Source organism: Apodemus sylvaticus, chromosome 7 (assembly GCF_947179515.1).
Source record: "Apodemus sylvaticus chromosome 7, mApoSyl1.1, whole genome shotgun sequence".
In the NCBI taxonomy this organism is placed as follows: domain Eukaryota; kingdom Metazoa; phylum Chordata; class Mammalia; order Rodentia; family Muridae; genus Apodemus; species Apodemus sylvaticus.
In genome coordinates, this window is record NC_067478.1 from 61,177,688 (window position 1) to 61,193,211 (window position 15,524).

Here is a 15,524-nt window from a genome sequence, read left to right on the forward strand (position 1 = left end):
GAATCGAAATGCATGAAACAATCTTTTCTGGTGAGTTAGAAATGAAAGTTAGAACTGAAAGCAAGATAGAAATGAAAGCAAGCCCATTAAATTAGCAAGTAACACCATCTTTTAAAAAAATAAACAGTTGCTAAATTAGAAGAAACAACCACGTTAATGTAATGAATGAAAAGCAAAGGGGCTAGAGAGATGGCACGGTGGTTAAGAACACTTGCTGCTCTTGCAGAAGACCCAAGTTCAGTTCCCAGCACCCACTCTGGGCAGCTCATGGTCACCTATAATTCTAGCCCCAGTGGGATCCAATGCCCACTTCTGGCCTCCTGGCCTCTGCGGGTATCAGGTACACAAACAGTGCACATACATACATGCAAACACTCAATTTGGTTTTGTTTGTTTGTTTTTTAATCAGTTGGAACTGTCATAACATAGAACAGGCTTGCCTAAGTTCTAAATCCAAGAATAGCTTGCATACACAGATTCATCTGCAAAACTTAACACAGGAAGCACGGCTGCTCCGGGCCTGGTGGTACTGGCCTGTTCTCCCAGCACTCACTCTCGAGGCAGAGGCTGGAGGATCAGGACACCTAAGCTAGCCAGTGCTACACCTGGAGCTGGCTCAGGCTACATCAGGCCAGCTGGACTGATGACTATGAAACAGAGAGGGCGAAGGAGGCAGCACAATGACTAAACGGAGTGCTCGCCCAGCACACATGACGTTCCGCTTCTATCTCGAGCAAGCACAGATCTAGTGTGGCAGCACACAGCTGTAATCCCAACCCTGAGCAAAGGCAGGGGCATCCACAGCTACACAGAGTTTCAATTCTGTCTCAAGAAGAAAAAAGAAAAAGAGTATTGATATTAAATAATTTCAACCAGAAATAATCTCTCCATGGTTTCCCTGAGGCTTGAGCTGTATCTCCCCTACAGTATCTTAAGTTTACATAAATCCCCCAGCACAATTATGATCTCCTTATCCATGTCCCTCATCACTCGTACTCAGTAAACACTTGCTTAATTGCCTTAGGATGCACATAGCTTGGGGCAGAAACAACTACTATGAAGCCATCAATTACTCTTTCAATTAGTATGTTCAGATATGTTACACAGCCTCACAGCAGGAGACTGGTAGCACACACCTATCAAGAGAAATTGAAAGTATCTGGAGGTTAAAGGAATGGCCTATGAAGATCATGGCAACCTACATATGGAAGGGGCCACCACTCAGTCTTCTGACACTCATGCCATGTTCAGCACACCATGCTTTCTAGATAGTGGTGCAGAACAGGTAAAGGGTTCGATCCCACCAAATAAATCTGCTTCCTTTACCATGCAATAACCAGACTCTGCACTGAGAGGCCTGTTGGTGCCACTCTGTTTTTTAAGATTATATAAAAATCCAAAAATGAGTGGGAAGTGTAGAGTTGGAGGATTATATCAGGAGCACCAGAAGGGACAGTTCCTCAGGGACATGGGAGGTGGCACTGCAGATGGCCATGCTAGACCTTTTCTCTAAAACCAGTTCCTAAGCTACATCCCAGAACCACTTCGGGAGCACAGACAGAGCTCACTCCCACCCATCTCTGTACTATCACTTGAAAAAGCTGGCGTTTAAGCAGAATGGGTGATTTCTCCAAGGTTACATGGTAACTGTGCCACTGTATCTCCTGACTCCTTGGTCAGTTCTTAATATAAAACATACAGATTAATCCAAACTATGATACAACAAAAAAAATGACCAACAAATAAAAACACCAGACCCTAATCAAGCCATGAGGCCTAAAACAGTGGCTAACACCTATGTAGTCTGTGAGCAAGGTTCCTCTGATATAGCTATAGCGAAAGAACCCAGCATCTTCTTCCCTGGTAGCAAATGTCTATGAGCTCTTCTCACTCAGGGAAATCAGCTCAACTACTAAGCAGTCTGCAAAAGCACGAACCAATTTATTTTAATGACTCATGTTTTCACAGACACCAAAGAAAATATTGTAGCAATTCCTTCCAAATGAATTGAACTATCTGACTCCAAACCAAACCAATGCAGATTGTTTCAGTCGGAGGACTGCTGGGCAGCAAAGAGGAAGTAACCGACTCTTACTTTCCCAGTTTCCTGTTGAAACAAGAAGTCTTGGCAGAAAAAAGCAGAAAGCTGCACAGAAGTCACCAAGACTTTCTCCTTTCAAACACCACCCAGAGCCTAAAACCCAAGGCACGGCTTCCTGGCAAAAGGTTTCAAGGCACCAACTTCTGGCTCTATCTCTAGAAAAGGGGTGGATTTTTAACTAATGATGAGCTATGTACATGCATGGATAGGTGTATCCAGTCTAGCTTCTCAAGCTCTGCTTTGATATACTGTCCCACCCTGTTGGGGATGTTCTAATTAATGCTTTGCCTTAATTCAGCACAGAAGAGCCGCACTTCCAGACGCTGAGGGCCCCTGCCATGGTGAGGGAGCAAAGAGGCCTGCCTGGAGGATTCTGGGAAAGTGGCCCTCGGAGCCATTACCCCAACTGGGTCTGGGGTAGCAGAGAGGAAATATAGATTTTAAGAGATGTTAACACAGGAATACTGGAGGGGAGTGTGCAATAGCAGCAGGGAGGTTTAGAAGTGCCCAACCATTGAGCAAATTAGGCATATCGACAGTATCTGGCATGTATATGTCTTTCATTCTCGAATCTAGAGAGCTCTGGCGGGTGGCTAAGGGTTCAATCACCTGCTTTAAAAAACAAATCCTTCTGGGGAAGGGGACTTGATGGCTCAGTGGTTAAGAGCACTTGCTACTCTCACAGGGGACCCAAGCTCAATTCCCAGCACCCACATGGTGCCTCACAACCATTCCTAACTCCAAAAAAAATCAGATATCTTCTTCTGGCCTCCACAGGCACTGCAAGAACATGGTGCACACACATACCTGCGAGCAAAAACACTTACATGAAACAAAATAAAATTATTTTTTAAAAAATACTCCCTGGATGAGTTTAGAAGTACTTAGACACTACAGTGTTTTATGTCATGTGGCTAAAGAAAGTAAACACAAACACATGATGTTTTTTCTGTCATCCCAGTCTGCCCCACCTGCTGGGCATCTACAGATGTGGCTTCTTGACCCTGTCATATTCTGTGACTGGCTCTTCACCATCATCAACACAGAAGAAAGGAAGAAGGCCGGAGCTGTGCCTGGACCAGCAAGCTCACACTGGCTGCAGGCAGCGAGCACAGCACCGCTCAGGCTGCTCCAGCCTTGCTCAAACCACAGGTGCTTAAAGCCTCGCTCATTTGCAGAGAAGAAACAGATGGCTTCCCGGCAGTGACCTGCCAAAAGTCCTACATCTAGAGGAAGATAACTTCCTGTCCAGTTTCCTCATTCCATCTCTCCTTCTTCATGCTGCTTTGTGCCAGCAAGATGAGCTTGCCATCACAAATCTAAAGTCTAAAATTTTTGGGTGCTGACAGACCCAATCTTGCACGGTACACTGCTTTGAAATGCAGCAGGCCATAAATAGTTGTAAAACTATGTGCACTGTATGTATACTAAATAAAACTGAATTTTATGCTAACTTGGTTGTTATCCCCAAGAAATCACATCACACACTTATCAATATTCTAAAACAAAATCCAGAATCTACAGCAATTCTTGTCCTCAGCATTTGGAATAGGAACTCCACCCACAACAGTGGGCTGACAGCGAAGGGCCTCCAGGGTGAAGGACAGGACCTGAAACTGCACCCCAGACCCTGGCTTAGGGGCTGTGAACTCTGTGTGCACTACACCCTGGTTCCTGTTCCTGGTACATCCCTGTCATCCCACACACCATGTCTAAGGTTCAGTCCACTGGATTAAGGGAAGTGAGAGCCACAGAGTCCTCAATGGAAGCTGTTCCTGTTCCTCCACAGTAAAAAGCTTTGAAAAATCAAATTGGCAGATTCTACATTGCAACACCACTTAACCCAAATTGCAAAAGATCTGACATTTCGACACACTGTTTTAGAGACATGTTACGCTTAAAACAATTAAATCTTGGATACCTCTCAAACAGCTAGGGGCTGTGTAATTCATCTGCTGGTACCAGTTATGGGGATCAAAAGCCTAGGTAAACATTTTCATCTGGCAGCACCTGCCCACCAGGCACATGTCTGAGCCTTTGAAGGCTGTCCTACACACTGCTACAGAAAACGTGAGCGTGGTCAAGAATAAATTAATTGCAAAAAGTTTCCTTTCTTTTAAGAATTTGGAGGGAGAGTAAAAGATATTCACACACATGCATGTTGTTAGCAGATGCATGGTGTTAGAGGAAAGATGCTTCAGAAAATGCAACAGCAGGCTGACTGCCCACCGTTACCATCTCTCATTAACAACTACAAAGGGCTTTCCTTGGACTTCCATCACAGACCCTTCTGTTGTATTTCTCTTTACAGATTTGGAAACTGAGGCTTTGCTGGACGGTGGTGGCACATGCCTGTAATCCCAGCACTCTGGGAGGCAGAGTTCGAGGCCAGCCTGGTCTACAGAGTGAGTTCCAGGACAGCCAGGGCTACACAGAGAAACCCTGTCTCGGAAAAAAAAAAAAAAAAAAAAAAAGGAAACTGAGGCTTAGAGAATTAAAACATTTTTCCAGGATCCTGTAAGTAGTGAACCTGTTTCTACAGCAGCAAGTTTTTAAAATGTATTTTGCCTAAACCATTTTCAAAAACACTTAAGAACTATGTGGCATTAAATAATCTTTTAAGAATAAATTCCAACCAGGAGGTGGTAATATGTGCCTTTTATTCCAGCACTCAGAAGGCATATGCAGAGGCAGGAGGATCTCCATGAGTCTGAGGTCAGCCTGGTCTAGAGTTCCAGGACAGACAGGCAGCGCTACACAGAGAAACCCTGTTTCAATAAGCAGAAGAGGAGGAGGAAGAAGAGGAGGAAAAAGAAATTTCAAAAGATAGTCACAAAGTTTAAGAGACCTTTATGTCATCTCTGAACATTATTATTATCATTATCATTATTATTATTATTGCCTTTACTTCTTCAGTTAAAAGTTTAAGACTTATTACATTTTATCTATGGGGTGTGCCACTGTGCCTACACATGAGGTCTGAGGACAGCTCATAGGAGTCAGTTCTCTCGTACTGCATGCATCGCAGGGACTGAACTCTGACAGTCAGGCTTGGCAGTAAGCACGCTCACCCACTGAGTCAGCCTTGCTCAATCTTCAACTCAAAAGCCACTTCCAGAACCTATAACCTGAATCTAGACTTTCTAACAACCCACTCCTTCTTCTTCATACTACAGTTTTCTTCTTTATTGTGGCTTTCTTTGTTCCATGTGGATGTCTCCTAGGCCCAACACAATGTTTTTCAGATTATAGGAACACTATATTTTGACTCTAAGAACTCCCCAGGCACATGCAAAGATCATGCATGTTTGTGGACATGCTACATGTCAGTCATTTAAGATACCTGTTCATCTTGTTAGAAATCTGTAATGTACTCTCTCTAGATCCTCTTTGACACCCCAGTAGAAGCTGCTAACCCACTGGGTCTCATCACATTCAGGAGACAATCTCCAGGTTCTCCTTTGGCCAGTTCCTCAGCTGCTGTGGAGAGCTGGACAGCACTTCTCTACTGACTGTCCATCTCACACTGATGATGTTTTCAGCAGTATCCCTAGGATCCACCCACCACACGCCAGGAGCGCACATCCTCAGCATTCTAAGCACAGCCAAAGAGCATTTAAAGTACTGCCAAACTGCCAAACACTGAAATCAACTGCTTGGGGCTAGTCTAACACTCTAGTTAAGAGTAAGTTAACTTACTCTCCAAGGAAAAACAGAAAACAAAAAACTGCATATGTAAAACTTCTACACTAAGAATTCCCCTGTTCTAAAGTTTTGAACATGCAAAGGTTAAAAAAAGTTTCTTTAAAAAAAAAAAAAAAAAAGCACTGACATATCAATTTTACCCACTAACATACATGTGGTTTTCAAATAGGATTACATAGCACTTTCATGTTATCTTGAAAAGCTTTGTCAGCACCATGGATGTCTTATCAATGATTTCATTAATAATTAAATTAATCATTTAATTAAATGATTCCATTTGTTTATAGACTTCATAAGGTTAAGGCCAGTTTCTCCAGCACTATTGTCTTGAGTAATAGTCAACTCAGACTCGTCTTTCTATTTTAAGGAGGACTGGATTAGAAGACCACGTGTTAAGCAATAACTACAAAGCACATGACATCCAGAAACCATTAGTTAAACTTTACAGGGCTGAGCTGTGAGCTGACAAAACGCACAGGCTGACTGATCCCGGGACAGCTGGTGAAACAAACTGATGTATCTGCTGCTCAAGCACACTGCACAGTTAATGTGAACTACTGGCAGAATATGTTATTCTAAAAAAAAAAATCAAAAGTAAAAACATAAAACAAAATGGAGCTGAGGGTATATATAGCTCATGGCAAAATGTCACTGGGCACCATCAAGGTCTGGACTTGGAGCCCCAGAGTCACCACAAAGCAAGTTAAAGCAGTAAACAGGATAAAGAAGTCTCATTCCTAGATTTCACTGGAGACGGTGATACAGGAGGTGTGACACAGCTCTGTCACACTTAGATTCAGTGTGAATAAGCTTGAAGTCCTCAGATTCTACCCACTGTCAAACACTTTACAAACTGAATGACCTCAGATGCTGATACATCCGACTCCTGACATTCAAAGTAAGTACAATTTGGAAGTGAAGAAATCTTCAACTGCACCTACACATTTTATTTCTTTCTTAAAAGACCTAAACTCAGGACAAGGCAACCAGTAAAACCCGAGGAGAGGTTAATGGGACTGTCGCCTTGTCAGGTGTGATTCAAACACCGCAGACCACACAATCACTTTCTCTGTGGAAGCTGAAATAAAAAGTGACGGCCCTTACTGTCAATGACTTGGCCAACACACTCACAGGGCTACAGCTACAGGTGTTTTCACTCAGAGTTCACACTGACCTGAGGCACATTTTTCAAAAATGTTTTACAAAAAATATCTAACATTACTGCAAGAATTCTGAAGAAACACTCACCCTCTCTCTTTGCCCAGAAGGATCTAGACACTTAACTCCTTTTAAAAAAAATATTTGCATTATGTAGCAGGGATGGGTGCACACAAAATGTGTATTTATGGAATAATCACCAAAGAAAAGTGTGCAGCAACCTATTTTAAAACAAAACATGTGTTCCAACATAATTCAGGAGACAAGTCATAATTCAATGACAGCACTGTCCAATAAAAATAGGGTGCCTCTCCCTCATCATTAATTTTAGGAGCCCAGATTTTTGATAGATATAATGTGGAAATCCTTTGTAATTGCTAATGGTAGGTAACAGTGATAACCAAGCCCAGCAGAGCAGATGGGAACAGCCTATGCATTTTAGCTTCATGATTATGTTTCTTGTGACCTCATCATAAATTGACCTTGTTGCTGATGACAGTTCTGAATTTTAATAATGTATTTAACTCAATCTAGTCAAATACCATGTCAACATGTAGCCAACATAAAATGTATTGAGATGCTGTTTTATTCTTTTGTCCTCCATTAGGAGAAATACTCATCTTCAAAACACGGTGTACTTCATACTCGGTGCATGCAACCACATTTCAAGCACCAAACAGCTAGCTTCTCCATTGGTAAATGCCAACCAGACAGAGCAAGCCTATACTTAAATCGCTGACAATTAAAAGAGGCTCCATTTAAGTTGGATGTTGTTTTGTTTTTTCATTTCCTCCTAGAGCTGACAAAATTTCCAAGCCTTATGGTAACTTAGTAAATGAATACAAGTACTCCCCATATCCCCAAACACCCAATCTGTGTTGGTATTCTACGGTACTGAGGAGACTTGAAGCAGAAGTTCTGTCACTGAGCTACACTCCCAAATCCAAGTTACTGAAGAATGCAGAAGTAGGCTACTTATCACAAGACTTTTCTACTTCTAATTTTCAGGATAATAACCTTGACAGGTCTTCCGGGATTTGCACCCTAGCAGACAACCCTAATTGATGATGCCTCTGGCCAGTGGCTTGAATGTCTATTTCAAAACAAAAACAAAAAATAAACTGCAGAGCCCTCTATATAACCTGGAAGTGACCAAAGGAAGGAATCCCTGAGTTATAAGTCCTTGGGGACAAGGCAAGCCTTCTTACTGTCATTCTTGCCCATCCCACCTTCCAGAGCCTGGAACCAGGAAGCCTGATCCCGGGGCCATGAGATGCAAGGGGAGATATGCTGGCATTGCACAGAGCATGAGCCGCGCTCTGACGTCCGCTGCTGGGGTAAATAATAACATTTTTTTTCTTTCTTGTTTTATTCTGAGGCGTTAGTGGGGACTGTTAAGCAGCGCGCTGCCCCTGTGTGGCTACGTCAGCAGCAGGGGCATGCCCAGCGAGGTCCCCGGGGTCCCCAGGCTCCCACACGCGTAGTCCCCTCTCCCACGCCGGCAGGCCGTGGCGTCGCGCTTACCGCCCCAGATCCCCAGCTTTAGCTGGGACTTGTTCAGGTTCTCCACGTAGTCCCCTAGGAAGCGGTTCAGCAAGTCAGCGACCACCGACTCCAGCACCATGGCGGGGACCAGGAGGCGGGAGAGGGAGGAGCCGGAACGCAGCGCGCAGGGGAGGGCCTGGCCCGCGCAGAGACTGACAGCCGCGGCCCGCCCCGCGCCGCGCGTGCGCGACGCCGCCACTGCGCAGGCGTGACTTCACCACCCCTACCTCCGCGATTACAGGGGGCCTACGAAAGAGAGAGTGAGGCCTGGGGCAAGGCGCCATGAGTCTTCTGCACAAAGCTCTGTTTGAGTCCTGAGTATCTCATAATCCCGGCATAGTAATGCGCTTCTCTTAACCCCAGCACTAGGGAAACAAAGGAGAGTCAGAATTTCAAGGTCGTCTTTGGCTGCAGTCAGTTCATGGCCAGACTAGGCTATATAAGGTCCTGTATTCGAATTTAAAAAAAAAAAAAAATAGTACAATAGACGGGTGAGATGGCCCTGCCCAGAGGTGCACGCTGCTCGCTGCTAAGTTTGATGATTTGAGTTCAATTACTGAAACTCAGTGGTGGAAGGAGAGAACAGACACCTTCAAGTTCTGACCGCCACACTCATTATACCTTGCATGCACACGAACACGCAGAGAGAAAACCAAAGATGCATAGTAAGACCCTGTCTCAAAAATAAACAAGCTGGGCGGTGGTGGCACACGCCAGTAATGCCAGCACTTGGGAGGCAGAGGCAGGCGGATTTCTGAGTTCAAGGCCAGCCTAATCTACAGAGTGAGTTCCAGGATAGCCAGGGCTATACAGAGAAACCCTGTCCGGGGGGGAAAAAGAAAATAATAATAAGTAAATAAATACAAATGCAACTTAAAAATAAATGCTAGGCATGGTGACACATGTCGTTAGTCCCAGGCAGATCTCTGTGAGTACAAAGCCAGCTGAGCCTACATTAAGGAATTCCCAGACCCGCCAGAGCTATACAATGTAACACTGTCTCAAATAAATAAATACATAATAAGGAATATAAAAAAAGAAGAAGAAGAAGAAGAAGAAGAAGAAGAAGAAGAAGAAGAAGAAGAAGAAGAAGAAGAAGAAGAAGAAGAAAGAACAGTGCTAGCCAGTAACTAACAAAGACCTACCTCAGTCCTCAGGCTTCCATTCTTGCCAAATAAAATAAATCCTTAACCATTTTTTTCCTTGTTCTTTCGGACTAAACCTAGACCCTCTCACCTTCCCTGTGTATAACCAATGAACAGCAAATCTGCGAGTTCTAAATTGATTGTGTTTCCCTAAGTCTTCTGTCTCCCTTGCAACTGCTCACTGGTGCCTGCTAACTGCCCCACTAGCCCCACCCCCCAGCCCTTTTCTTTTCGTGGATCTATCCTTCAAACTGACACCAGAGCTCACTTTTCCAGAGCACAGAGAAATCTGCTAGTCACCTACTATTTGGGGTCCACTTAAATCTAATATAAATCCAAAACAACTCAAATACCCGGTCAATACGAATGACAGAAATTTATTGACATCAAGCCGCTACTGACCCATCAGGGCTGTACAGCACTCTCAGGAGCTGAACCGCAACCCCGAAGAGATGTTGCACAGCCTATTTAAAGATGAAACCTAAGAGAGGGGGAGCTGGGTGGGATAATGTCGCCTTGTCCTATCATATTTTGACATAAGGGTTGAGCAAGGGACTTTCCACCAATCAGGATAGGAGTTGGGCCTGAGACCATGAACTTAGTCTGACCCTGTCAGCAAGATGCAGAAGTTGTCCCTGAGGTGTCTGGACTCAGAGAACCGTATCCTCACAATAGAAGCTGTTCAGCTATTGGGAAGTCCTAAGCTCCCCTAGAGCCTGGGACCTTGAATTTAGTTTCTCCCCATGATTAAGTGGAGCCCGAAAACGAAATGATAGTGCTTAGAATATATTTCTGTTCTTTGTTCCCAACATACTAAAAAGTAATAACCTAATATTTACAATACACTCTTCAATCTTATCCAACAACCCCAACATTTAGAAAGTCCTCTTCGATCTGTCCCCAAGTTCTTTCTAATCATACCCCTCAGGAAGGTTAATCTCTATTGTCAATTTGATAAGATATGGAACCACCCGGAAAATAGGCCTTTAGGCAAGCCAGTCCCTAAATTCTTTCTAATCATACTCTTTGGGATAGTTAATCTCAATTGTCAGTTTGATAAGATAAGAAACCACCTGGGAGATAGGCCCCTGGGCGTGCCAGTAGGGGATTAGCTTGATTTGGATAACTAAGATAAAAAGCCTGCCCACCTTGAGTGGCACCATGCCTGAGGGTGGGATCCTGAACTGTATATAAAAATAGAGTTGAGCATAAGACTCTCTCTCTCTCTCTCTCTCTCTCTCTCTCTCTCTCTCTCTCTCTCTCACACACACACACACACACACACACACACACTCACACACACACACACCTCCACCCCTACCCCACCCCCTTCCTCTTTATCAGGATGTGACTAGCTGCTTCAAGCTCTTAGTGCCTTGACTTCCACAGCAGGAGGAATTACTGTACCTTGAATGGAGAGCCAAGACAAACCTAAAGTTGCTTTTGCTGGGTATTTTACCACAGCAATCGAGCAAGTCACTAAACACCTCCCTCTCTCTCCCTCTCCCTGCCTGTGCTCCTACTGACTAGTAGTTTCACTGAGGGAGTTTAAAGAACAATGTGTGTGGCTGTTGATTTGAGGTAAGCAATAAACACAGCGCAAAGGGTTTGGAAGACAGTGAGACTCGAACGCAGGAGCATGGTGTGGTTAAGCCTATGGTAGAGGCGGAAGCACAGCCTAGGGGGGCATGAGCCCCACTGACCCTCCAGGAGCCATGTCCTACACTTCAACCGCACATTACAGGTTTGAAAGGATAACAGATGTGCATGCTCTCCCAGGCTTAATTCTGCTTTATGAGTAGTCTTTTTAACCAGTATATCTGTCATTAGTTGTCATCTTGCTGTGTGTCTCACTAACAGTTTGTGGGGTAATTAATTTTAATAGAAATGTATAAGAAAAGATGTAGTGAATATTTAACCTCAGGAATGCTAAACGACGCCCTCCAAATCTCAGAGGAGTAACTAATTTCCTTCTTTAAATGCCGCCACCCTTTCCTCTGTCAATCATTATACAAGGTAATCACCACTGGACTATCAGCTGTTCGTAGGTCTCTTTCAAAGGCTACTAACAGAATAAAAAACCTAGAGTGGAAAATCCAAACATTTTAATACAAATAATATTATTCTCTACTAATGAGAGTTTTGAAATTTTGCCATTTTCCATCTTGAGCCTATTTGGAGATCCTGATGACTGACTGTATACCTCCAGTAATATACCAAACCTTCCACACTTCTTTAAAAACTAAAAATATACATTCCACTTTATTTTTAAAGAATTCCTGAGCCAGGCAGTGGTGGTGCACACTTTTAGTCCCAGCACTTGGGAGGCAGAGGCAGGTGGACTTCTATGAATTTGAGGACAGTCGGGTCTACAGAATGAGTTGCAGGACATCCAGGACTACACAGAGAAACCCTTGGGGGTGGACTTCTGATCTAAACTGGACAGGGGAAAATCCCATATGGCCTCAGCATTACGAAAGAACAACAGGCAACTGAAAAAGCTGGAGAGCAGGGGAGCTGACCCTCCCTGAGGAGAGCACGCCATTGGTGATCCAGTGCTGACCAGTCCTGAAAACATACGTATACCTTACATTATAAAGAGTGAACAGGTTATATTCAGGAATAGACAGACAGACATCATATAAAAATACATAAATGCATGCGATAACAATTGATGAAAAAGAAGCCATGAGTTTGAAGGAGATCTCTGAAGGAGAACAGAGATAGTGCATAGGAGAGTTTAGAGAGAGGAAAGGGGAGGGAGAAATGTTGTTATTATAATCCCAAAAATAAATGAATAACAAGAAAAATGTAAGAACCTCATATGCGTACTGAATCTACATCATTTCTATCCCATCCTACCCTCCTCATCCCATAATTAATGTCAAAACACCACCAGGGGCTAGACTCAGTGATTAAGAGAAATGGTTGTTCTTGTATGGGTCCCAAATTCAATGTCCAGTGCCCACACAGCTGCTGACAGCCACCTGTAATTCCAGTTCCAGGGGATCCAATGATCTCTTCTGACCTCTGTGGGCACGCGGTCCTCAACCTTCCTAATGCTGCGACCCTTTAATACAGTTCCTCACGTTGTGGTAACCCCTAACCTTAACATTATTTCATTGCTACTTCAGAACTGTAATTTTGCTACTGCTATGAATTGTGATGTAAATACCTGATACACAGTATATCTGACATTCAACCCCCCAAGGGGTTGAACCCCCATGCTGAGAACTGCTGACCTAAGTACAGTGAAAACCAGAGAGAACTGAGGGGTTCACCCAGTGTTCCACACGTTGATAACCATAAAGCTAAAGCCCACCGGTCCTGCACGCCATACTTCCCAGGGCTGAAGGAGATGTGTGAATCAGTGCATCAGCAGGTAATCTCTCTTGCTTTCTAGACCCCCAACCTCTTGTGTAGTATTTTTGTAAATCTGTTCATTACTTTTTTTTATTGACACCCAAAAATTTGTTCATTTTACTAGCTATGACACACTGTGATTTAGGGTTTATCTAAATATCAAGGAACTTTTTGATGAGTATAATTAACATAGCCAGCACTTTAAGCCTGTATTTGCCTGAAGGGTGAATGCATTGAAAATCTTTTCTAGCTATTTTCAGTTATATATAACACAACACTGTTAACTATCTTTGCCCGACTGTGCCACAGAACACTAGCACACATGTTCAACTTCAACCTCTCCCATTCTTTCCTCACTAACTCTGTTTTTAAATGTTCCTTTTCTATTTACTCTGAGGATACATCCAGCCACAATGGTTGTTGTTTTCACAGCTCCATCTCCAGATAGCCCCAGGGCTACAGGTATGAGCTCAGAATGATCTCTGCCTTCTGAGGAGATTCGTGTGTTCTGGACACCTGGCTGGACCAGATTACAGCAACCTCCCAAGTACTGGATGGCTCATGCTTCCGTGTTAAGTAAAACATGAGACTTCTGTGGTCACAGAGAACTGGCCGAGGGAGGCACGTCTCTGTTGTTTTCAAGAAACCTTATACAGGAAATGTCTCCGAGGTGTTACTAAAGAAGGTGGACTGTTAATAAAAATAAAACAAGCCTACTTTGCTTGGCTGAGCAGAGGGATGTTTTTCAAGACTTTCAGTGTGAATCAGCTGATTCCTGGCTAAACAAGCCTGCGTGGTAACAATAACAACGACTGTTGGCAGCACTTGCTGGCTGCCCAGAGAATCCACAAGAATGTCTTCACTCCAACAGCAGTCCGTGCAATATAGATGACCACTTCCACCTACAAGCTGGGTTCAGCAGGAGTGTAACCCTGAGTCACAATTTCTCAGACTGAGTTCCCATAGTCCTTGTCGGATTTTGTTTTGTTTTGCTTTTTAAATGTTATCTGCAGTGTTTATCTGCTTTTATGTCACGACAGTCTTGAAATCTGTTGGTATGTACCATGTATCATCTTTATAACAACAGCCTCATTGTTTTCTTACATTTAAATTTTTTTCAAACAATTTTTAAAAAAAAATCACAAAGGAGATACAAAACTGACTTAAAATTCAACCAACCTAAAAACCTGGTGATACTATTTTGGGGGAAATTATCCCAAATATTTTCTGTGTATGTATATACACAGAGAGAAATGACTACAAGAGCATGGAGAGTGCCTGTAACAAGCACACACAGCTCTTGTCTATAAGCTGCATAGGCAGGCATACATCCAGGATCACATGGAATCGGCGGCGGTGGCACTTTTCCTCAGGAAAAGAAAAATTGAGTTTGAACATATATGTGTACATGCCCTTAAGGTACAGCTTAACAATTACTCTATCACAAAGTGAACCTTGGGCCAAGAATTTGAGCCAGGAATAGAGAAGTTATAAGATGAAGGAGAATCTAGTCACAGACCCAGGGACCCGCTCCAATTCTATCAGACTAAATATTAAAAGAGTCCAAAGTCCCTTGATGCTGGAGAGATGCTTCCATAGCTAAAAGCACTGGATTCTCTTGTGAAGGACCAAAGTTTGGTTCCCAGCACCCCATGTGGGGCAGCTCACAACTGTGATTTCACCTCCAGGGAATTCGTCGCCCTCTTATGGCCTCTGGCTGCATCTGCATGCACTTGCATGAGTGTGTGTGTGTGTGTGTGTGTGTGTGTGTGCCCTCATGTGCATACACATACTAAAAATAAAATAGTTTTACATTTTTCTTTTTCACTACCTCCCTGGCTAGATTCAAGTATTTCAACTTTTACCATTTCCTCCTTCTAAGAGTTGAAGAGAAGCTGACTGGGCCTGGGACAGCCTGGATTCATGGATCTATTGTGATGGTTAAAACCCAGGAAGCAGTCTGTGCATTCTGCTTTAAACACATGAATGATCTAAGGAGTGTCTGGTGTACTGACAGTGGATATTATAACAGCTAATATTATGCACATCCAGTCCTTTGCCACACTGTTCATTCGTGTTACATATTTCATCCGAGGGCAAACATACACTGTGTGTTATTGTGGTCTTCACATTGGCTATCAAGGCTCAGAAACACTCAGTAGCCTGCTCAGAGTAAGATACTACTTTTCTGTTATGAATTCAAAGCCAATTTTCTTCATTCCTGTCACTGTTCCCACTCTCACCGTAAGTAACAATACTGATACTCACTGCTTCTGTCTAGCATTTGCTATGTTCCATACACATTGCTTAACACTACATATTAATCCCCTAGTAACTCAATGACTATTCATTAATGGGCATTTCTTTCATTTTCTTTCCTTTCCTTAGTGACAATGGGTAAGTTATTTAACATCGGAAATGCTGGGGGAGGAGGGTTGTTTATTAAAAAATGGATAATCCAAATTTCCTAAGGTTCCTGTGACAACTTTAGAGATTAAGTGTTATAG

At 43.3% G+C, this 15,524-nt stretch overlaps 1 protein-coding gene across 1 annotated transcript in view; it reads right to left on the reverse strand.

Annotated features, from left to right (window-relative positions):
• The window catches only part of Vps13c (vacuolar protein sorting 13 homolog C), a 152,811-nt gene extending 144,162 nt beyond the window's left edge, over positions 1-8,649 (reverse strand). Inside the window, exon 1 of the mRNA XM_052187918.1 lies at positions 8,489-8,649. Within this exon, the coding sequence (XP_052043878.1) occupies positions 8,489-8,588 (100 nt within the window). The 5' untranslated portion in view covers positions 8,589-8,649. The remainder of the gene's footprint in view (positions 1-8,488) is intronic.
• Positions 8,650-15,524: the final 6,875 nt, after the last annotated feature.